The sequence below is a fragment of the Ursus maritimus genome, unplaced genomic scaffold (genome assembly GCF_017311325.1).
Source record: "Ursus maritimus isolate PB19 unplaced genomic scaffold, ASM1731132v1 scaffold_27, whole genome shotgun sequence".
Classification (NCBI taxonomy): domain Eukaryota; kingdom Metazoa; phylum Chordata; class Mammalia; order Carnivora; family Ursidae; genus Ursus; species Ursus maritimus.
The window spans coordinates 26,225,636-26,248,529 of record NW_024425230.1 but is presented as its reverse complement, the minus strand read 5'-3'; the positions used below and the strand labels follow the sequence as shown (position 1 = coordinate 26,248,529).

The 22,894-nt window shown below is 58.9% G+C and overlaps 2 protein-coding genes across 10 annotated transcripts in view; one reads left to right on the top strand and one right to left on the bottom strand.

Moving 5' to 3' along the window:
* IDH3A (isocitrate dehydrogenase (NAD(+)) 3 catalytic subunit alpha) overlaps positions 1–7,032 on the bottom strand; it is a 23,229-nt gene extending 16,197 nt beyond the window's left edge. The window contains exon 1 of the mRNA XM_040642616.1: positions 6,885–7,032. Coding sequence (XP_040498550.1) covers positions 6,885–7,032 — 148 coding nt within the window. The remainder of the gene's footprint in view (positions 1–6,884) is intronic.
* The window catches only part of CIB2 (calcium and integrin binding family member 2), a 24,837-nt gene extending 1,943 nt beyond the window's left edge, over positions 1–22,894 (top strand). The window contains exons 1-7 of one of the 9 annotated variants that reach the window (XM_040642909.1): positions 6,949–7,081; positions 11,338–11,372; positions 17,876–17,959; positions 18,320–18,458; positions 19,884–20,031; positions 21,902–22,097; positions 22,251–22,894. In XM_040642909.1, coding sequence (XP_040498843.1) covers positions 7,031–7,081; positions 11,338–11,372; positions 17,876–17,959; positions 18,320–18,458; positions 19,884–20,031; positions 21,902–22,097; positions 22,251–22,272 — 675 coding nt within the window. In that variant the 5' untranslated portion in view covers positions 6,949–7,030 and the 3' untranslated portion in view covers positions 22,273–22,894. Of the gene's footprint in view, positions 1–698; positions 773–6,948; positions 7,082–11,113; positions 11,188–11,337; positions 11,373–17,875; positions 17,960–18,319; positions 18,459–19,883; positions 20,032–20,094; positions 22,098–22,250 lie in introns of those variants that run through there. The other 8 variants (XM_040642911.1, XM_040642910.1, XM_008687899.2 and 5 more) reach the window with 8 other exon arrangements.

The following is a 22,894-nucleotide window of genomic DNA, read 5'->3' as shown; positions in this document are numbered from 1 at the left end:
ACAATCAGTTCATAGCCAAAGAAACACAAAGAAACTTTTAAAATGTCCAGTGTAGGGGCCCCTGGGCGGCTCAGTCGGTTCAGCATCTAGCTCTTGATTTCAGTTCAGGTCTTGATCTCAGGGTCATGAGCTCAGGCCTGCGTTGGGCTCCACGCTGGGCATGGAGCCTGCTTAAAAAATTATAATGCCCTCCCTTAGCCATAATCAAGTGTTTGCAAAAATTGTAAAAGAAACTTTTTTACCCCTTTTATTAGGAAGTATGAATAACACGCTAATGCCCTGTCCTGTGTAATCGATGGCTGCACTCTTGAGTTCTGGCTGTCGCCACACCCTTTCTGGAAAACAGTGTAGCAGCGTGTCTCAAGAGCTGCTGTGTTCTTTCACCTCATACGTAAATCCATTCCTGAAAATCCCTTGAGGAAACCCACAAAGACAAATCCATCAGCACAAAGATACTCATTATAGGATTGTCTATAATTTCATTAATTGAAAGAAAAGCAGTCTAGATGATTAACAAGAAGTGGTCATGTAATTACAGTAAAGGAATTGAGCGGGACACCACACAGCCCTCAAAAATGATCATTATGAAAACGTTTTGATACCTTTGTAATTATTGATAGTTTGATGTTCAGAAAAATAAATATCCGAATTTAACATATCTTCTCTGCTCTATCACTTTTTTCTATGTGTGAACCAAGACTAGCAGGAAACCTGCGTCCTGACTCAGTCTCCCCGCTTGGTGAAATCCACCTCCAGTCTCCCTGTTGCTCAGGTAAGAAGAGTCTGTTTTTCCAAGTACATCTATAATTAGATACTTCCCACCTGCATTGCTCCCTCCCTGGTCTAGAGTCCCCTCTGGGCAGAACCAGCGCAGGAGCCTGCAGACGGGCCTCCCTGCCTCCACCCTTGCCCCTTCCAGTCCATCTCCTGCCTTAGGGATCCTGTTGAAGTGTAAGACAAATACACCCTCCTCTGTTCAGAACCGCCAGCGACAACTGTGTCTCAGAGTAAAAGCCAGCGCTCTGGCCATGGTGCATAGGCCCGAAGTAGTCTGGTCTTGTTCCCCACCCCCCATGTCTCAGATGTGGGGGTTTTCCCCACAACAAGCAACTGTTTGCAGCACCCAGTGGGTGTCCTGCAACTCAGCTCCGTTCTGACACCATCTTCCCAGAGACAGCGTCCCTCCCACCCGCCAAGGGCTCAGTCCTGCCATACTTTCCCCGAGACAGCACTAGTGGCAGGCCAAGTAGTCACCTGTGCTTCTGGCAGTCAGCCATAAATCTGACGTGCCCACAATCCCCTCCTTGGGTTCAGTGAATTTGCCAGAGCAGCTCGCAGAGCTCAGGGAAGCGCTGGCTCGTACCAGTTTATTAGAGGACAAGACAAAGAGTGCAGGTGAACAGCCACAGGAAGAGGTACAGAGCCCGCTCTGGGAGGGTCCCGAGCACAGGCAGGAGCTTCTGTCCCCATGCACTTGGGGTGCGTCACCCTCCTGGCACGTGGTTGTGTTCACTGACCCAGAAGCTTCCCAGACCTCATACATGTGGGATTTTGATGCGGGCTTCCCCACGTCAGCATGATCAATGATTCGCTCCATTTCCAGCCTCTCTCCCTTCTCAAGAGGATGCGGAGGGGGGCCGAAAATTCCAAACTTCTGATCGTGGCTGCTGGGTCTTTCTCATGACCAGACCCCCTGGAGGTCACCTCATGACCGGAGCCCACCTGGGGTCACCTCATTAGAACAAAGGACACTCCTGTCACCCAGGAAGTTACAAGGGTTTCAGGGGCCCCATGCCGGGAACCAGGGGCAAAGCTGTTATAGTGTCTTTAAACATTTCAGTTTAAATAATGTAATGTATATGTGTGGTATGGGTTTGAACCCATCACTACAGAAACTACAGAAACCCATAACTACAGAAAACTACAGCCCATGGACAAGCTTTGGCCCAGTGCCTCCTTTTGGAAAGCTAAGAATTATTTTTACACTTACACTTTTAAATGGCTCATAAAAATCAAAAGATAACGCTTTGAGGGACTTCAGTTATATAAAATTCAGATTGCAGTGCTGGTAGGTAACATCTAGCTGGAACACAGCTAGGCCCATGTGCCTGGTATGGCAGCATGAGAGCAGAGGCGAGGAGATGGAGCACAGACCGTGTGGCTGGGGGTCCTGCAGAGCCCAAGCTCTCCCATGTGGCCCTAACAGAGAAAGCTTGCTGAACCATAGAGCGATGGTGTTCAGACGTTTTGGTCTCAAGACTATTTCTCACTCTTAAAATTTGAGGCCCCAAACTTTGTTTATACAGATTATTAATATTTATCATAAGTTAAAATTGCAAATGACCCCTACCGCTGTATTAAAATGTGTTTTAAATAATTAAACGGTAACCCCAGTCTATGTTAGCTTAGTTCAGGTATTTTTTTGAAAAAGAATATTTTCAAAGACAATTAACATTTAGTGAGAAGAGTGGCATTATTCCACATGTTTGCAGATGTCTTTAAAGCGTGGCTTAGTTTGCTGGAAGACTGGACTGTCCTGTCCGCTGCTTCATTCCACCTGTTGTCCTACTGTACATGTAAGCTCTGGAGAGCTCCACTCTCATTTGTGAGAAGATGAGCGTGAAAACAGTGAATTACGTTTTCTATGACGGAGATAATAATACTGCGGACCTCACAGACCCTCTGAACAGGTCCCGGGGACTGTGGTTGCAGAAGGGCTGCCCGAGGCAGCGGGGACTTGCCCAGAAGCCCACACTCCACAGGTCTTCCTCAGATGCCTCCACGGCATGAGAGCGTCCCAGCAGCGGAGGACTGGCTCATGAGCACACGGATGCTCACACGGTGGGGTTCCCACACGGGAGGTGCTGCCCAGGGGCCTCTGCCCGTGTACGGACAGAGCACGAGACTCGATGGGTCCTAGGTCTTAGATGTCCACCTGGCCTCGGGTCCAAGCTGCTGAGTGAGGACGCCGTCATCTGATCCCAAACGGAAGGCTGTCTGCGTCTTGTTCCTCAAATACTGTTGCTTCTGCTTTGGACTAAATCTTTGAACAAGGAAGAATGTGGCAGCACCTAAAAGGACAGGTCCTCAGCCCTCTGTGTGCTCACAGAGCAGGTTCTGTGACTGCCTCTTTGCTAATAAGTGACGGTCCGTGGCCCCCAGTCCAGTCTGTTTGCATGTCTACCACTCACCGCCGGAGAGGACTCAGATCTGCAGCGGAACGAACCCAGGGGTGAATGACCCGCCTTGGTCATTTCATGACAGACATGGCACAGTGACCCAGGAGAGGTGAGGGGGCTTGGACCGAAGTGATGGGGATACAGTGCTAGAGGCAGTGGGACTCCGGCTAGAGCAGCGTGCGCTGACCGGTGAGTCTGGGGTCAGGGAAGGAGGGTGTCATGCCTCCGAGGGTTTTAAAGGCACCTGAAAGGATGGATGGGACCGTTTGCAGGGGAGGCTAACCCGCCTCCCTCAACAATAGGACGGTCACCATCGGCTTGGTCCCGTTCTAGGCCACCCGGGAACTTCCCACATCCAGAATGGCTCCTGGGGGAGGGTCCAGAACAGGCCCACAGGGGCCATTCAGGGAGAAAGTGGGCTCACCTGTTTGCTCTGTACTAAACGGCTTGGTCACTTGAGCCTCCAGCAGCAGTGACTTGATTCAACGTGTGAACAAGTCCAGCAAATGTATTCTTTTAAAGAATGTTGATTCAGTGTTTACTAAGACCTTGTCCGAGACCCTGGGGATAGAGCCAAATGGGACGTGGTGCCAACCCTCCTGAGCCCTAGCATTTGAGAGGAAATAATACCTGCCCCCTTCAAAAGAGCTAGCCCCAGACTCTGTATTCCTTCATCCACAAATATTAAGATCTGTGTGTAAAATGCTGGAGATACAGGAAAATGAGAAGACAGACTGTCCAGTGCTAGGGATGGAGATTTGATGGGCGGTTGCAGGGGATGTGTGTATGAGATTGAGGTGGACCCAGTAACTGCTCACAGAATATAAACAGCAGCTGTTCCGGGAAAGGCCAAGATACCAGTGCTTAGCAGAGATAAGGGAGGAATGACGTTTGGATTGCCCCTAAGAGAAGAGTCAGATGAGGTAGGACATTCCAGGAGGGGCCCTGAAGCTGATAGAAGTTACTAGAGATGGGACAGCAAAGGACGAAGGACAGGTCTGCAGGGAGCATCTTTACTTCAGAAGATGTCCTGCCCAGGCCTCAGGCCCAGGACACTCCATCTCCACCATAAAGATCCCCTCAGACTCCAAGTTTCAGAGAACTACGTGCAGTCAAGGACATTTCATCACAAAGAAGAAGAGCTAGTCAAGGAGGAAGGACAGGGGAAAGGAGAGAGATTAATGTTTTACTGTATTCACTCGGTTTACCTCCTATCAAGTTCACTCCTTGGGCTTTCCGTAGCATCGATCCCTCCTATTTTCCTTCCAAATTTTAAAATAAACTTTATGGAGTGAGTCGTAAATGAAAAAGCTAATGTTTAATGAGTGCTTACAAAGTGCCGGGCACCACCATGGGATCCTCAGCGACCTCTCAGCACTCCCTTCTCGTGCTGTATCATTTACAAGACTGCAGTCGACTAGGAGTTGGCCCCCTTTAAAGAGCGGTAACCACGTGTCCCCATCTTAGTGTGATCAAGACTTAAACCTACCCAATACCAGCAGAGAGACTATTTCTTCACCCATGAGATGGGTAATAATGCCGACTCTACAGACTTAAGAGGCGTTCATGGAATCATATTTGGTAAATGTAAAGCATCCAGCACAATCCTGGGCACAGAGTAGGTAATCGATGTTTGTTATTTCTCCCTCTGTCCACCCTCCCTTCAAACAAACACACATTTGGGAGGAGGGGAAGCACATGGTTTGGAATCAGAGAATGAGGTGAGAGCTTCCTGCTGCCCCTTCCTAGCTGGGTGGCACTGGGCAGGTCACTCTGCCTCTCTGAGCCCAGCATTTCTCAACTGTAACGTGGGATGTAACCTGCCCCTCCTCACCGCACTGTTGTAATGGTTCAGCTAGGGCAATGGCGATCGTGATCACAAAGGTTTTAAGGGGATGTTCAGGTGGGTTGCTTCTAGTTATCTCCCAGGAAGACAGAATCCCAGAACTGAAAACACAGTCCTCTTGGTAGAGGTGCTGGCTTCTCTACCTGGAACACATGGGAGGAGCCGAATCTGAGCACAGAATTCTGGCCTGCTCCTGGGCAATGTGCAATGCAAGAGCAAGAAGGAAAACCTGTGACTGGTCTGCGAGGGCTTCCGTCTCCCCAGCTCTAACAAGGGAGAGAATCTCACGCAGGCTCTCTGCTCTAAAATTCCACATTCTCTGAATTTGTGCTCACATATCCTGCCGCCTTTCCTGCGGAGGAGGCCCCCATCACACGTGTCCAGTACACGTGAAGGCTGGTCAGCAATCCCCTGGGCTTCTGAATTGCTTCCCGCCTTTCTCATAGCAATGGATTATGCCTCTGATGACTCTTGGGATTTGAGCAGGGTGGCTTGTGATGGCTTCTGTTCTCACCTGAAGGTGGCAAGATGTTGGGAAACCCCAAACAGGAAAATGTAAAAACACCAGGGATTATCTGTCAAAGAGGGAGGGACCCCTGCTCCCATCGGAACCCCTAACCTCCAGCAGTGATTCTCAGTGTGGTCCGGGGCCTATAGCACCAGCATCACCTCGGACCTGGTTAGACCCCCCCACATTCTGGACCACCCTAGACCTACTAGATCAGAAACCCTGGGAGTGGAGCCTCCCAAGTGGTTAAAGAAACAAACCACCTATTTTAAAGCATAACATCCTGAGCTCATGGAAGTCCAGGTGCGGAACAGCGGGCTGAGTTAGCACCCGAGTCCAGCCCAGGGTCTGCTACTTCCCAGCTGTGGGACCCGGGGCGAGCTACTGAACGGCTCTCAGCCTGTTTCCTCACCTGTACAATGCAGATGATACCAGTAGAATCAGCTGTCCTGGGGTTAGCTATAACACATGTATGGGCTGGACCCCTGAAAGGACTTGCTGGTGGCTCTATTTGCTGCAGTCTTCAGCATTTGCTTAAAAGTCCAAGAAAACTTCCTGGCCTTTGTCCCACTTCTCTCGACACAGTAAGTACTGTAAGCCCTCTCCAGTCCCACGTCTGTACCTAAGGATGTAAAGAAAGGCTAGCGAATCCTGCCCGCCTCTCTAAGAGACCCCGAGGGCCCGAGATGCCCTACCCAGGCAGTGGCCAGAGGCCAGGAGGGCCTCCAGCTCACTGACCCCTCTTGTGCCCTGGAGGGCCGGCCCCAGGTCGCGCTGCCAGACCTGGATGCCGGTACCGCAGTCCAGGGTTCGCCTCGCGGACGCCCCCAGCCCCGGTGAAGGCCAAATGCTCGCTAACCCTGCCCCGGTCTTCCTTGGCCAGAAGTCTGGCCCCGCCTACCATTAGCCTTGGTCCCGCCCAGCCGGGGGACTCTCGGCTCCGACCACGCCCAGACGGAAGTCCTGGCCTCGCCCGTGTGGAGGTCCTGGCCCCGCCCTGCTTGTGGTCCTGGCTCCTCCTGCCCGGAAGTCCCGGCCCCGCCCCTCTAGTGGTCCAGGCCCCGGCCCGCTGGGCGTCCCGGCCCCGCCCCGCTGGTAGTCCCAGCTCGAACCGCCGGTGGTCCTGGCTCCGCCCCGTTGGTGGTCCTGACTCCGCCCAGCTGATGGCCCAGGCCCCGCCCGGCCGGAAGTTCCGGCCCCGCCCCGCTGGTGGTCCTGGCTCCGCCCCTCTAGCGGTCCAGGCCCCGCCCCGCCGGAAGTCTCGGCTCCGCCCGGCCGGAGGCGGGAAGAGGGCGGCCAGCACCTCGGCGGCGGGAAGTTGGCGGCCCCTGACGGGGTGGGCTTGCCGCACCTCGGGGCGGGGTCGCCTGGCCTCTCCCCGCCCGGTTCGCGGTCGCGCTCCCGCCTCCGGGGGCCGCGGGGCTGCGGGGCTGCGGGGCGGGTCCGGGTGGCCGCGAGCTCGGGCTCCGGCGCCCGGGCGACGGCGCGGCGGCCGCCATGGGTAACAAGCAGACCATCTTCACGGAGGAGCAGCTGGACAACTACCAGGTGAGCCGGCGCCCGCCCTCCCCTGCTTTCCGCGCAGCGTGCGGGCTGCAGACCCTGCCCCCGCCTTCAGCTGGAAGCGTGACCTTGGGCCGTGACTTCGAGCCTCAGTTTCCCCACCCTTGCGTTGAGAGCGCTTTCCAGTGGGGAGTTCTCGCCGGCGGCCTCGCCCACCTTCGGCCTCCTTGCTCTGGGCCCCAGGCTGGACGCGACCCCCTCCCCAGCCACCTGCCCCAGCGCCCGCCTTGGCACGGAGTTGGCGGGTCATTAAACGCCAGCTAGAGGGAAGGTCCCCTCCCTATCCCAGGAAGCAGCCCAGGAGAGTGGGGTCCTGTCCTGTCTGGGTCGGGAGTGAGGTGCATCCGCCCCCAAATGCAGTTCTAAGTTGGGGGTGTTTTGTTTACCCGTAGGGGTCTCTCCCTCAAGGAGGCAGGCCAGATAGGAGTCCACATCTCCCAGTCCCTGGGCCCTTCAGCAGCCATCCCCTAAGACCCTTCTAGGACCTCCTCCCTCCAGAGCCATGAAACTGTCCAGACCAGAAGTCCAAAGCCCTCCTGCGGGTGGGTGCAGGACGCGGGTGCAGGATGAAGCCCCAGCCCTGACCCGTGGGGACCCTGGCCAGCCTCCCAGGCCCCTTCCTTGCCCTGTCCACTGGAGCCACCCCGACTATCCACAGCAACCATGACACGCCAGGCTCTTTCCTCCCTCCCTGTGCCCGCGTTCTTCCTCCTTCAAGGCCCAAGGCCATGCCTCATCCCCCAATTGTTCTGTGGTCCCTGTGGAGTGTGCTGTGGGAGAGGTGAGGCTGCCTGCCGCCTTCACCAGTAGTGATTTTGGTACCGGCCTGGACGTGGGAGTCTTCTGATGTGGGCAGAGGTACAATAAAGGCCCCTTTTCCGAAACCCTGACTGTCAGTAATAGTTGTCAGCACCGCATGAGGCTCTGAGAAGGCGCAGGGAGCCACAGTCACGGGACATCTGCTGTGGTCCCAGGCAGTGGGACGGGCGCCGTGATAGTGTGGTGGTTTTCAGCCCCATTGCACGGAAGAGTAAACAAAGGCTGAGGCGCCAGTGAGGGCTCAAACCCAAGGCTCTCAGTGTTTGTTTGGGGGCAGGGCCTGTGTGAGCTCTTGGTCTTGGAGGCTGGCCAGGCTTCTGATCCGCCGGCAGTGTGGGGCAGTGCACACTGCAGCGAGCTCTAGAGGAGGGCCCTAGTGGGCCAGGGAACACCACAAGGGAAGAAGGGTTTTGCTTTGCAAGGTTCAGAGATAGTGCAGCACTTGTGCAGGCCCAGAAGAGGCATTCCCGGGGCAGGGGACTATGCTCAGAAGTGAAGGGGGCCCCGTGGGGGTGGGAGCCTGGGTTTCCACTCAGACCAGCCCGGCATTGGGTTACACTTCGGGGCCAGGCCCAGGGCTGGGTTTTGACCCTCCCTCGAGAGCCAGGCAGGCTGGGAGAAAGAGCTGAAGAGACCTGAGAGCCCCAGTCGCCCTCCCTCTGCTGTCCAGCCAGCCCCTTGCCAGCCAGGACCCCAGTTACAGCCACCTACACCCCCTCCCCATCCTCAGGAAGCCTGAAAGCCCCAGTCCCCCTCCCTCTCCTGGCCAGCCAGGGCCCCAGTTACAGCCAGCTACACCCCCTCCCCGTCCGCAGGAAACCTGAGAGCCCCAGTCCCCCTCCCTCTCCTGGCCAGCCAGCCAGGGCCCCAGTTACAGCCACCTCCCCCTCCCCCTCCACCTCCGCAGGTGCTAGTGATTCCCAAGTTCAGGTTTCTCTGCAGACTCTGTCTTCCCGATCGCTGGAGCTATCCCCCCAGATCCCGAGGTCTCCAAAGCAGGGCTCCCTGCCTTGCCCAGAACCCACCGTTGATGCCCTGGCCCTGTTCTCTGCTCTGCGCTCAGGCAGCCCACGTTTGTTTTCTGCTACGAGCAAGTCCTGTAACTCACCTGGGGACTCCTCTCCTCTACCCACCTAAGGCTCCAAAGCAGGACAAGAATTTGAATGTGACTGTGAAACCTTTTCCTTTGCCAACACCACCAGTCTCCTCAGAACCCTGAGAAGCTTTTAAGGTTCCTGCCGTGTTCATCCCCCGTGAGCTGTCTTCCTGCGGGGAGCTCCAGGCAGATAAGACCAGTGGACCGTGGTCAAGAAGCCCAGAGGCCCACGCTGCGGTCAGCCCTTCTGGGTTGTACGTGCAGCTAAGAGCAAGCTATCAACTTCACTAAACCTCAGTGTTCCCATCTACAGAATGGGGAGATAATGCCTGCCCCCCCCCCCGGCTAGTGATGAGGACTGACCAAAACTGGATAATCAGAGCCCCCACAGACCAGGCCTGGTCGAGGTGTGGTTCTCAGCCTGGGCTGGACGTTGCAGTCATCAGAGTACCTTTGAGAACTCTGACGCCTGGCTCCAGGCTCAGGGATTCTGCTTTAATGGATCTGGCCCGTGGGGCTGCTGGGGCGGCTGGGGCTGCTGGGGCTGCTGGGGCTGGGGCTGGTGGAGGGCACAGGAGGTTTAAACACCTCCCCGGGTGAATCTGGTCTAGAGCTGAGGCCCTCACTCACTTCGCAAGTGTCAGCATCACTGCAGGAGAGGATCTTAAGATGCAGCTTCCCGGCCCCCACCCCCAGAGTTTGTGAGTCAGTAGGTCTGGAGTGAAGCCTGGGAACTGGGTGTTGCCTGTCCAGGAGCCACATCTTGAGGACCATTGACATGGACAGATGGAAGTGGTTTTGATAAGGAGCTAGGGTCATGTGAGAAACTTCACATCTTTGCTTGTAGGTCCCTTGATCAAGACCCAGATCCTTACTTTTCAACCCAGGGCAGAGAAGAGAGGAGAGCAAAAGAGGGTAGGCCACGGGGACAGAGAGCAGAAGCCAGGGCCTCTCCCGGTTCATGGTGATGCTGGCACCCCCACCAGGCTGGTTGGGAGAGCCCTGGCCCTTCTCACTGGGCACCCTTAGGCCGTAGAGCCTGCCCTGGGGCCGAGGGAGGTCTGTACCTGGAACACTCACCTGGGCGGCCTTTGGGGCCTTCTCTAGGTTTCTGGGGACTTGAGGAAATCAGTCCACACAGTAGCCACAGGTCTGAGTATTAGGCCTGCAGGGCAGGGCGTTCTCTGTCCATGCTTGGTAGGGAGGGGAGCTATGGCCTACAGCAAAGCCTAGCCCTCCAGGAGAAGCCCCAAGGTTCCCACAAGGGCAAGGCAGCGTGAGCGCTCTTCGTCCATCTCCTGGGTAGCAGCATGTGGCTCAGAAGGACAGACCGACTCTGTGGTGCCTGGAGGTTCCCACCAGCTGCCCCGCCTCAGTTCTCCCACAGGCGCCCAGTGGGACCCTCCTCAGCGTGGGGTACAGCTGCTCTGGTGCCCCGTGGCTTCAGGTCCTGTCCAGGGCAGCAGCCGTGGGCCCCTCGTCAGGGCAGCTCTGCTCAGCACACTGCCCCACAAGGCTCCGGGCCCTACAGAGCCTAAGGGGCTGCCTGCCCTCCTGCGGCACAGCGGGCAAAGGCAGAGAGGCCAGACAGCGGGGATGAGCACAAAAGCCTTTCACTGCTGGGATCCTTCAACTTTCATACTTCCCCGTGGCCTGGCATGGCAGCCACACCACCAGGCCGCCCTCCAGACAAAGGCGGGGCATGTGAGATGAGTGTTTTACCCGGTGACCTTGGACCTGCGTGCTGCCCCCACCCTGAGAAACACCTGCCTGAGGGTCCCTAGCAGCCTCCGCCCCTGCTTTGTCCAGATGCCACCAGTCCCTGCCTGCCCGCAGGCCTCCTCCCCCATACTGCCCCACACCACTAGCCTCCCTATGTGACCTCATCTACTCCTGCGGCTTCAGATCCCAGGTATGTGCTGGCGTTTCCCCGCCCGTGGTCCTGGGACTCTCGTCTCTGCACGGGCTGCTGCCCTCAGCCACCGCATGCACAGCACGCAGCGCCACAGGGCACTCAGTGTGGATGGCACAGCCCTGCAGCTGACGCCCTGCGGCCCTTACTCCTGACTTGTCTCCCAGCCCCTCTCCTTGCTGTCCCGCAGGGCATCTGTCTCTGACCTCTCCGCCTGCCCGCGAACACACTCCCCAGCACCACGCACAAAGTGCCCTGGGCCAGGTCAGAAGCTTCGAGAGGCAGCTGCTCTTGGCGGGGGCAGGGCGGGAGGGGCAGCAGTGAGCCTTCTGCCCCAGGCCGCGTCTGTGAGGTCCCCAGGGAAAAAGGAGCCTGGGACTTGCAAGGGACTGTGTGTGTGTTTTCCCTTTGCAGGACTGCACCTTCTTCAATAAGAAGGACATCCTCAAGTAAGTGTGGCTTCTGTTCACCCTTCGGAGCTGGGATGGGGGCAGGGGCTGGGGCCCTTGCGTGGGCTGGCTGTGCTAGCTGGAACTGAGGAAGAGCATCCGTGAGCGCCGGCCGCCGTGAGCTTGAGAACCCACCCCCGCCTGCGCCCACATCCCTCTGCCAGAAATCGAGCCTCTCCGTCCTGCGCGCCAGGCGCTATGGTGGGTGGTTTCAGACACACTTTCATTTAATACTCACTGTGACCTTGTAACAGGGAATCCTTTTATCCCCACTTTGCAGATGGGGCTTAGCAGTTGGCCAGAGTCACAGAGCCAGGCGCCCAAGACCTGGCCTCTGACTGCAGGCCCCTTGCTCTGTCACCGTGTCCTGGGAGCTGTCGGACTAGGGGCTCTCTGTCTGGTAGACCAGCGGTTCCTGACGGCCCTCTGGCTCTGGCTCTGATGTCCTCCTGCTCCTGGGAGGTCCAGAAGTCAAGGCCATGGCCTGTGTGCCCACACCACCCCTGAGCTGCCCACCGGGGGCTCTTCCCTTTCCAGGACAAGCCCTTTCTTTGGGTTTTGATGGAAGAAACGAAGGGGGGTTGGCATCTTAGGCCCCGGGACCACAGAGTGAGCCAGGGGGCATTAAAAGCCGGCAAGGTAATGGACTGTTTTCCTCGGAGGTCGGTGGGCAAGCTGGGGTGGGCCCTGGAACAGCTTCCCAAGCGAGCTGAGCTTTGTCACGTCCTGACCACTCTGCTCAGACAGGAAGCATCCTTTCCCTTGTGCCCAGGCTGTTCTTCCAGCCTGTCCACTGGGTAGACGGGGACACCCACGTCCATCACGTTAGAGAGGCAGGGTGGGGGGCACAGGCCCCAGGCTGTGGCCTCAGCAGACTGGGGCTACTCCCGCTTGCTGGCTCGGTGGGCTTGGACCAGCTGTGAACCTCGCCAAGCCTCCGTCTCTCCTGTAAAGTGGGAACCATGATACCTTCCTCGTGTGTGGCTGACAGGCAGGAACACTGGGGCGTGGTGTTTGGAACATGGGATTTGGTCTGTGGCTTGAGTGATGGATGGAATGGGGTCCCCATTTGGACAGGATGGCACTCAGAACTGCGACAGCAGCCCTTGCCGGTGTCTTCGCTGTGGCATGTCTCCCCTTTCAGAGCTCATGGCACGGCCCTTCATGGAAGCCAAGCCACATCTGTTCTCTATGCAGGGAGCCCCCACCTCCACGGCGGCCACACCCAGGCCGCTTGGCTTCCAAGGCCCGTGGCCATTTCTGCTCTGGCAGCAAGAGCTTGTCCCCAGCGCCTGGCAGCCGCTTGTCCGCCTTCTCTGCCCACCGCATTCCTGCACACCCTTCACACCCACCCCCACGGTCATCTGCTTCGTGAGCGCCCCCCGCCCCTGCCACCCCCATGCTCACGCCACTGCTCTTACAGCATCCTGGGGGCTCTGGGGGCCCATGGCTCAGGTGCTCGGCTCCCTGAGGAGCTGAGGTCGGCCAGGACCCGGGGGCCCCGAGCTGTCATTGGGCACAGCACATGTTAGCTGCCAGTGAGTGCTGGAGGATCGTGCGGGTGAGGACCCGTCGAGTTGGCCCTGAGAGAACGTTCTGGGCTCGGAGCAGCAGGGCCAAGGACATGGGCCTGCTTCACCCCACCCCCACCTCCAGTGGTCTTCCTGAGATTAGCAAGGCTGCCCGTGGGGGAAGGGTGGCGCAAAGGCCAGGCCAGGGATTAGACTACACATGGTAGGTCTTTGGGGCTGTCCCTTGTTCCATGGCAGATGGGGAGACCTCCCCGCCACAGCCCTGGCCTGTCCAACTCTGAACCCTTCAGCACCCAGCCTCTGTAGCTCCGCCCAGAGCCCAGAGCAGGCCTGGGGTCCAAACGGGGAAAGTGCCCCCCCCCCCCGGCAGCTGGATGGCCCCTCCTGATCCCTGCTGCTTGCTCTGGTCCACTCAGGCTCTGCCACAGTGTTAACACTCACGGGACCCAAGGGGCCAGACGCGCTGCTGCTTCTGCAAAGTGGTCTTGTCAGGAGGAAGGTGGCGTATAGCCCCCTGGGCGCAGGAGCCCAGGGGTATGCGGGGGAGCACTGTGGAGACGGCAGTGCTCCCTGGAGCGGTCTTCCCCACCGGCCCTTGTGGCTGGGAGGGCCAGGGCGACAGTGGTGGTCAGCACAGCACAGGGCCGCCCGCGGTTTTGTGGCCCACCCGCGTGCCCGCAGGAAGGGTGGCGAGAGCAGGCAGCGTGTGGGATTACTGTCTCTGGAATAACGTGATAGCTCCATTCCAGTTTTGGCCGCTTCTCTCTGGGCCCCAGCAAGGGCCAGCAGGACGTACAGGGCCTGACCACCCCTGCCGGGGCAGCCCTCTCCACTGGTCACATCTCAGGGCCAGGCAGGGCACCTGTGGCCCAGAGCCCCGAGAGGGCAAGGGACAAGGGGCAAGGAGCAGCTCAGCGGGTCAGCAGTAGAGCCCGGCCCCAGACCCAGGGCCTTCCTCCCAAGGGCCTGCCAGTGCTGCTGCCCCCGGGCCCACCGCACCTGCTGAGCAGCACCCCGAGTACTGAGCACATGACAGGGCGGAAACCTGAGCAGCAGTTCTCTACAGCCTGGGGTCGTAGATGACCACCGCCGCCCCTGCCCCAGGTGGACCCAGGGCATGGCTCTTCCACCCCCACACGGAGCCTCAGTGGGCAGCCCCCCACTCAGCCCTCTTCCTACAGGCACAAGGATGGGCTCTGCCCCCCCGGCCCCCAGCGAGCCTGGTGCGGGGCGCCCCGGAGTGCTCGCCTATGCATTACTCTGTTGTGCTCTGGTTTGTCCACCTGTTGTGGACTCTGTCTGGTCTGTTTTATGTCCTGTGATACATGACGACGACAGAAAAGTTCGAAAACAAAGCCAGCCAAGAGAAGACAGCACGTGAGCTGTAGTCCTGCCCATCGGAGATAGTAACTATGAGCCTTTCTATGTATAGAACCTCGTTTTGTCCCTTTGGGTGCCTTTATCAAAAATCGTATCGTGTTGTTTCATAATTTGCTTAAAATTGCTCTTCTTTAGGCAAACTGTAAAAAATAGGTGAGAAAAGAAATGCTCTGGCCACGTCCTTAGTTCATTTAGTCCGACACGCAGGTGTTCTCGCCGCCGTTAAGAGTTCGCGCCACGACCGTAGCCACAGCTCTGGGGTGGTTTCTTCGGGGTACATTCCAGCAGGTTTCTGGATCAAAGGTATAGACATTTGAAGGCTTTTGACTTTTACTGCTGATCCCCCCGGCCCGCGTCCACCCCGCCAGCCGCTCCATCACTCTGGCTCTTGTATCGTTGTCTTCTGTCCCGGTCACGCACGGACCGTCCCAGGCAGGCCACACGCGCGGTAAGTAACGCAGCCCCCGTGGGAGGGCCGCTTCCTGGAGGAGCTGCTCCGGCACTGTTGCTGTGGGCGGAGCCAGGTCCTTCACGCGCGCTGTTCTAATTTGTACGTTTTGGCAACGACGGTTTGGATCACTATTTTAATTTAATTATTGTTACGTGTGAGCGAGGCCCAAATGTGGACCACCACCCAGTCTATGGCTTTAGAAGAGCCCGTTGCCCCCAGTGATTTCTGGTGCTGTCACGGGCCCTCCTCCCGGACACGAGCGCCTCGTCTGCGCCCCGAGCTGGCCCGCTGCTCCTTCCAACTGTTTTCACACCCGAGGCGCAGACACCCCCCCAGAGGCCCTCGCTTCAGGGCTGTCCCCACTCTCCTGCCTGTGTTCTGACTCCCGGTCAGGGCGGCAAGTTCTCCGGTGACCTGTTACACATCACGGTTACGGTTGTGTTCGTTGTGCAGAAAAATGAAGACATGCTTGTCGCCATTGCGGGGTTCCAGTCAGGAAAATGGAGGCCGTTACCCCAGCACCAAAGTGTTTCCTATCTTTTTACACACTTGGAGTTTATTTTATACCTTGTTGTTCTGGGGGGCCTTGGTGGGTTTTGGGTTTTTTTTTTTTTCTATTGCTAATCGGGTTTTTATCTGATTTTTGAGTGGCTGGTGCTGGTACGTAGAAAACTATTTTGTGCAGAGGGGTTGCTGAGCCCTTTCTCATTCGAATGGTTTTTAAACTGATTATTTTTGGGTTTGGCAAATTATTTGTCTCCTCCTCCCCAATATTTCCATCACTGCCTGTTTCCCTCCCTGATCACGGTGAGCAGTGCTCCCAGGCGGGTGCCACGTGGTGATGGTGACCCCGGGCATCCCGTGTTTCTGGGGTCTCTGGAAGGTCACTGCTTAAGTGTCGTGCTGGGCATCGATGTGAGGTAGGGTAGCCTTTGGTTTCTGTTTTACTAAGGATTTTAAGCTTTATTGCTGATAAAAACTAATACTTTAAAAATACTTATTTGTATTAATAAGTTCTCTGATATTCAAGCCGTTTGGCAGTGGGTGAAGTCGGGAGTGGCAGCCAGCCCCCTCTTCTCGCTCCTGTCCGCCCCCACCTTGCGGGTGCCATCGGTGTCAATACGGCGTCCATATTTGCGGGTTTGCCTGTGTTTCCACAACCATCCACTCATAAGTTCAGCTACAAGTTAATAAAAAAATTTTTTTTATCTGTTGATAATGATTTGTAGTCACAGATTTTCGAACATCCTTGTGTTCCCGGCAGAAATCCCACGTGGTCCGAATGCATCCATCTTCCAGTCCCGTTGGACTTGATGTTCCAGTGTTTTACAAGATGTGTGCTCTGTGTGTGTGCGTGCCGTCGGTCCCTTTTGGATGCTGCCCGTTGGGTTTAGCTGGCAGGGTTCTTGCTAACTTTCTGAAATAAACGGGGAGTCCCCACAGTACAGGGGCCAGTCCCGCTCCTACGTAACCTCTGTGAACTCAGCGGGGCCGTGCCCTGGGAGTGGGGTAGCACGGATGCACTTCCTTATTTGGAGTTTCTCTCACGGTGATTCAGAGTTCCAAATTCTCTTTGAGTTTTCCTAAAAAGAAAAAAAAATTGTCATGTCCCTTCGTCGTACAGTCAGGGCAGAAGTTGGCCTTCCCACCCCAGGAGACACGCCAAACTGCCAGCCCTGCGCTCCTCTCCCTGGCGGGGTGCCCCTGACAGGCAGGCAGCTGAGGGCCAGGCGGCTTTCCTAATGCCATCCTCTTTGACCCCCACACGTGAGGACAGTAGGATGATCCTGATTTTCTGATAGGGAAGTTGACTCGCCCATGGGTCAGCCCACCAGCGAGTGAGGTGTGGGCTCCAGCCGCCACCTAACGTCCAGCTCAGGCTGCAGCCACCCCAGGCGACCTCGGAGGGGTCAGGTGATGCCCAGGAGCACCCAGCATCACACCCCAGCATGTCCTTGACCCCAGCAAGGGTCAAGGGTGGGAGGGGCGGGTAAGTAACGGAAGTTAAACACACCCGTCAAGTACAGGAGACCAGTTGCATAAATCGTGGTTCGGAAGCCCCAGTTCCATGCTTGGGGATAGTAATGGGGAAACCAAGAGCAAAGAAAGGCCTTGAATGCCCCCTGGTGGGGAGTCCGGCTCGGTCCTGTCACCCCGCTGTCTGCTCACCCGCTCCCACCCAGGAGACAGGCTTCGGGCTGTTTCCCCTCCAGCTCTGTCTCTAAGCCACGGGGCTTCCTTCTGATTTCAGGATGTTTACGGGAATTTGTGGCCACAGAGCAGGCTCTGTGTGTGCCCCACACGCGCTGTCAGCCAGGTGCCGATGGGCTGGGAGGAGCCAAATGGTTGGAATCTGGAGGGCCTTGGGTTGGGGTCCCTGCCCCATCACTCACTAGCTGGTATGCTAGGGCAGGCACTTACTCCTCAGAGCCTCGATTTCCTCCCCTGAACCAGTGGAGAGGGTGACACCTGCATCTCGGGGTGGTTTGGGGGTGACACTGAGTCGTCCACATGGGGGACTGACCCACAGCGGGGCACAGAGCGAGCCCTCACTAGATGGGGCTGCTCTCCCCTGTGTGAGCCAGGCATGGACTTCCACGCTGTGCAGCAGAGGGCTGGGGGCTGTGCTGATGGGCCTGCCCCAGGGTCAGCCACTTGCAAGAAGACCTGGCTTTGGGGGAGCAGGGCAGGCGGGGTCAGGAGCTCTGGAGCCACTTTGATGCCATCCCCAACCATCCTGGGCCTCACCTTGGGCAGGGTACCTGCCTCAGCCCCTGACCCCCTCCCCCATAAGTGGAAATTGTCTGGGGCTGGGAGTCGGGGGGCTATTGTCTGGGATGTTAGGGGTGTGGACAAAGGAGCACAGGGCAGAAAAGGCCCGAATAGCCGGGAAGGGGCCTCCACCTGAGCGCTGGGCTGCCCAGAGAGGTGGGGAGGTGGGAGGGAGCTGGGGATCTGGCCCAGGGCCCGGGGGCCTGTTCGCAGGGCTTCCTGTGGATGTGAGTGTGGGGGCGGCTGGCAGCTCTTCCAGAGACACCTCCCTCGGAGCCTGGCTTGGGGACAGGGCCGCAGACAGCCCGGGCTTTGGCAGCTTTAGGACTGGGGCGCGGTGGTGAAGAACTCCTGCTCTGGACATCCAGGCCTTCGTTCCAGCCACGGACCCCGACAGTTGTGTGGTCCTGGACAAAGGCTCTGAACCTCCTCAGGCCTCGGTTTGCTGAGCTGTGAGTGGGGCCACAGTGTGTCCGTCTGCACAGCCATGGGCAGAATTAAATGAGGGGACATGCCTGGCACCTAGAAGGCCCTTATGGGAGCCCCGAAGGGAACACAGAAAGGCCTGGTTGCAGACCCCTGGGGGTGGGGGCCGGCCCGGTGGGTGGGGTACAGAGCCAGGACACGACCTGGTTATCAGCACGGGGGTCTGGGCGGAACCGGCCTCCCTCACAGGTCCCACACCCTCTGGGCAGAGCCAGGGCCACGGGGGGGTGTGCTGTGCATGAGGCTGGGGTGCAGGGGGACAGCATCGGCCGCTGGGGGCTCCGGGGGTGCACCCCCCCAGCCCTTCCCCTCTGCCTTCCTTCCAGGCTGCACGCACGGTTCTACGAGCTGGCCCCCAACCTCGTCCCGATGGACTACAGGAAGAGCCCCGTCGTCCACGTGCCGATGAGCCTCATCACCCAGATGCCGGAGCTCCGGGTACGAGAGGCCACTGCTGCCGGGCAGGTGGGCTGGGGCGCAGGCAGCACACCCCTGACCTGGGTTGAGGCCGGCTCCACCGTCCACGGCTGTGTGTCCCTGAGAGGCTCACTGAACCTCTCTGGGCCTGTTCGCTCCGCTGCGCTCTCTGAACTCGTGTGTGGGGGCTGCATAAGGGGCTGCGCTCATCTCTTGCCCCTTCGTGAAATGGCCAGTTGGCTCTGCGTGGCCGAACTTGTCTGCTTTTTTTTTTTTTTCCAAGATTGTGTTTATTTACTTGAGAGGGACGAGCAGAGGGAGAGGGACAAGCAGATGCTGAGCACAGAGCCCGACATGCGGCTCGATCTCATGACCCTGAGATCGTGACCCAGGCCAAGTCCAAGAGTCCCACACTCAATCCACTGAGCCGCCCGGGCGCCCCTCGTCTGCCTTTTTAGACGATTCTTCTGTCTCTGCCTCGTCTGTCTTTCTCCTCTTACCCCTGGTCATGCACACCTTCCCTTTTCGGACCTGCCAGTCTTGTCAGAATGCCGCTTGGGGCCAGTGGGTCTGGGTGGTGGGGGCCGAGATTCTGTTTTCCAGCGGATGCTGCTGGGCCTCAGACCACGGGTATGTCGACAGGAAAGTTTTGTTCGTGAGTTCCTTGCCCGTAAGGCATCCAGTGCACGCCAGTGGTAGGGAGACTGGCGTTTGGGGCACAACTGCATCGTGCATGGGACTTGACCAGGAGCCCCCTCCAGGCCCGGGATGTGTGACTCGGGGTCAGGGCACCACGTGGCGTCCTTTCTGGCCGTGTCCCGGTTGTGACCTCTGTCCGAGGGACAGTGAGGCGCAGGCTTGGCCCTGGCCGGTGTCCACCAGCCTAGAGAGGGGCCTGAGCCCTGGTCCGGAGGTCACTGCGGGGGTGTGGGGCAATTTGGCAGTCACCACGCGTGTGGTCTCTGAGCCTTCGTATCCCGGCATCGAGTGGGGGTGGCCGAGCCCAGTTGGAGTGGGGACTCCAGGAAGAGTGAGCCCTGGGATCAGAGGATGGAGTCGAGGGTGTGGCTCCCGGAGCAGGAGCCCCGACTGGGGTGATGATGGCCTGGCCTCTGACAGGCCTTCCCAGTCTTGCCGCTTGTCCCAGCCCCTTTCTCCGAGCCTTGGGGGCCCCACTTCTGCCTCCCACGACCCTGGCCTGGCCCTGTCAGCTCTGTGCTCGTCTGAGCCACAAAACCCGAGGAACCCCGGCGCCTGGCCTCGCATCGCCCCACCCCTCCCTCCCATCACACTTTATTCAGCTCCTCACACAGCAGCTGACCGGGCCCAGTTTTCATTCGCACTTTGCAGAAGGGGCCGTGGGGGCTCACAGGGGTTAGCTCACCCGTCCGAGGCCGCATGGGTCGTAGCGGTCTCTCTCGAGTGCTCTCGGTCACCCTGCACCCACGGGACCGCTGTGGCTGTCTGCTGCAGGAGAACCCCTTCAAGGAGAGGATCGTGGAGGCTTTTTCTGAGGACGGCGAGGGGAACCTCACCTTCAACGACTTTGTGGACATGTTCTCCGTGCTGTGCGAATCGGCTCCCCGGGAGCTCAAGGCAAACTATGCCTTCAAGATCTACGGTACGGGCCTGGAGGGCGACTGCGGGGGGCGGTTTTCAGGGATGCGGGGTCCTGAGGGGTCCGTGGACACCACAGTGGGGGTGGGTATGCCTGAGGGACGGAGCAGCAAGGAGGTGCCAGGCTTCCTGAGGATGTGAGACAGGCGGTGTGAGCCCAAGGAGGTCACAGGTCAGGCTGGGAGGAGCCGGCCAAGGAGCTCGGACCGGGGTTTCGGGGCCGCTGCAGGCTTCGGGTGGGACAGGGCAGTTCTGCATTCTGGACGTGTGAGCCAGGGGCCAGGGGCTGGAGAGGGCGCCTCGGCCAGGCAGCGGGGCTCCCAGGGCCACGGTCACGCCAGCCATCAGAGGAGAGAACTTCATGCAGCTGGCCTGCCCTCCCGTGGGGACACCAAGTTCCAGGGAGGAACTGGGCCCGTGCTGGCAGAGGGGCCATGACAGACCCACTTGACCAGCCTGTGGCTCCGGGCCCTCTCGCAGTTTTTCATTTTGTAGCCGCTGTGCCGCTTTCAGGGGCCTGGTCTCACCCCGTTGTATGTGTGCATCAGAAGGACGGAAGCAGGGAGTCCACGCTGCACGAGCTGTGCCTCCAGTTCACGCCCATAGCTTCCCCGCTGCACCCGTCACCCTCCAGTCTTGGACCCCTGACGTCGCGTGCGGGGCATCGTGCGAGGGGCAGGCTGTCGTCTTCCAGCGAGGGGCATGGGGGGGCAGGCAGGGACTGGTACGGGGCCATCGCGGCTCCCTGCTGCCCCGGCTGTGGGACAGAGCGGGAAAGGAAAACACGGGCTTTGGTGCTGGGGAGAGTCGCGGCCTGACTTGCGGCAAGAGTAGCCGCCTTCCTGGGCCTCGGCTCCTTCACATGAAAGGGGCGCCGGCATCCAGCTGGCCAGTCAGCCAGCACGTCTCCGCAGAGCCTGCGGGACACCCTTGCGGGAGCGCAGACAAATCCCACCCATGCCTGTCCTGGGGGCTTCCACGGCCCAGTGTGGCGGTGGGCCGTGCAGGTGCCTGCCAAGGGGCTGGACCCCGGGGTCCAGCCCTGACCGGGGGTGTGCCTCCAGTCACGTGCCCTCTGCAGGACTGTGTTTCTTCATCCGTGTAGGAGCCCGGACGGGCCGATCGGCTCATGTAGGCGGTGCCGTGAGGCGGAGCGCCTGCCGCTCCCTCTGGCCGCCACGCTCTTCATCGTGCTGTTCATGTCAGGGTGCAGCGAGCTGTGGGGGCTCGGGGGGTGTTCGATCTGAAACTTGGAGGACGAATGGGAATTTGCTGGACAGACGAGTGGGGGGACGATCTGGGAGCGGAGCTGGAAGCGGGGGGCAGGGTGTCGGTCACTGCCGAGAGCCGTGTGGCTGTGCTTTGGGCAGCGGGAGTGCCTTCTGCCAAGTGGAATCAAATCACGCGGCCCGCTGTGTGCACGGAGACCAGCCTGGGCCTCTCTCCGGGGGCTTCCACGTCTCCTGGCCACCACGCACCTGGCAGGGGGCCTGCAGGAGGCCGCGTGGTGCAGTGGAGAGAACGTGGCTGTGGGCGGGGGGTGGGTTTCGTGGCAAACAGGCCCGGTCAGCGTCCTGGCTCCCCCTCCGAGCAGCCCTCTGACCTTAGTTCCGTGGCTTGGCCTTCCTGGGCCTCGGTTTCCTCTGCTCCAGAGAGCACAGGGCCCATGGTGGGGTGTGGCCAGGAGGGCCCAGTGTCCCAAGCCTCAGACTCAGACCTGGAAGGGTCTCGGACCAGGTTTGTACGTACGGCCATCACGGGCTCCTGTGGGGTGAATGTTGGCTCGTCCGAGGTGCTGTTCCCCCTGGGCCTGGGCACCGGGGGTGGGACGTCAGGGGAGCGCCAGCCTGAGCACCTCCTGCCACCGCCTGCAGACTTCAACACGGACAACTTCATCTGTAAGGAGGACCTGGAGCGCACGCTGGCACGGCTCACCAAGTCGGAGCTGGACGAGGACGAGGTGGTGCTTGTGTGTGACAAGGTCATCGAGGAGGCTGACCTGGACGGCGATGGCAAGCTGGGCTTCGCGGACTTTGAGGACATGATTGCCAAGGCCCCTGACTTCCTCAGGTGTGGCCTGGGGCTAGGGTCCCCAGGGACGGCCGGGCCCCCCGCCTGCCCTCCCCAGAGGATGTCAGCTGTGTCCTCTGCATCCTCCTGAGGGGTGTGCCCTGGGCCAGGGCCAGTGGGCTTTCTGCTGAGGGGCCCTTCCTCTCTTTCCAGCACCTTCCACATCCGGATCTGAGGACAGTGCCAAGGGCGCAGGGGCCCCGAAGCCGACGTCTGGCTCTGCTGTCTACACAAGCGTGACCTCCAAGCTGCCCAGAAAAGAGGCTGCGGCCTCTGGGGTTAGACCCACCAACATTTCCTTGGCCCTTTCAGCAAAAAATCCTTAACCAGGGAAGGCGGGTGTGGGGAGCAGGGCCCTTCCCAGGCCCCGCCACAGGCCCTCCGTCTGTGCCCCCGAGCCCCCAGACCCCGGTCCTCTCCCCGTCAGAAATGGCCCCACTGGGAGGGGAAGGCAGAGACCTCATGGGGCAGGGGATTCGGACGTGTCCCAAGGGCTGGGCAGGTGTCCCGGTCACCCAGGGTGAAGTGAAAATGGAAAGAGGACAAGGTTTCACAAGCTATGCAGTCTTTCTCCAAAACCCACAGCTGGGCTGCCCCCCAGCCCCGCCTGGTCCCCTCCTCCCCCAACCCCCCCAATGTGAAGCTGTGTGGACAGTGGGCCAAGGGCTCTGTCCCTATCCCTGGCTCTGAGGTCTGGGCACCCCACCCCCTGACCCCCCAAGATGTGGAATTCTCACTGGTGCGTGCTGTCCACACATTTGTGAATTCCCAGCAGTAAAGCACTTTGATGTCCCTGT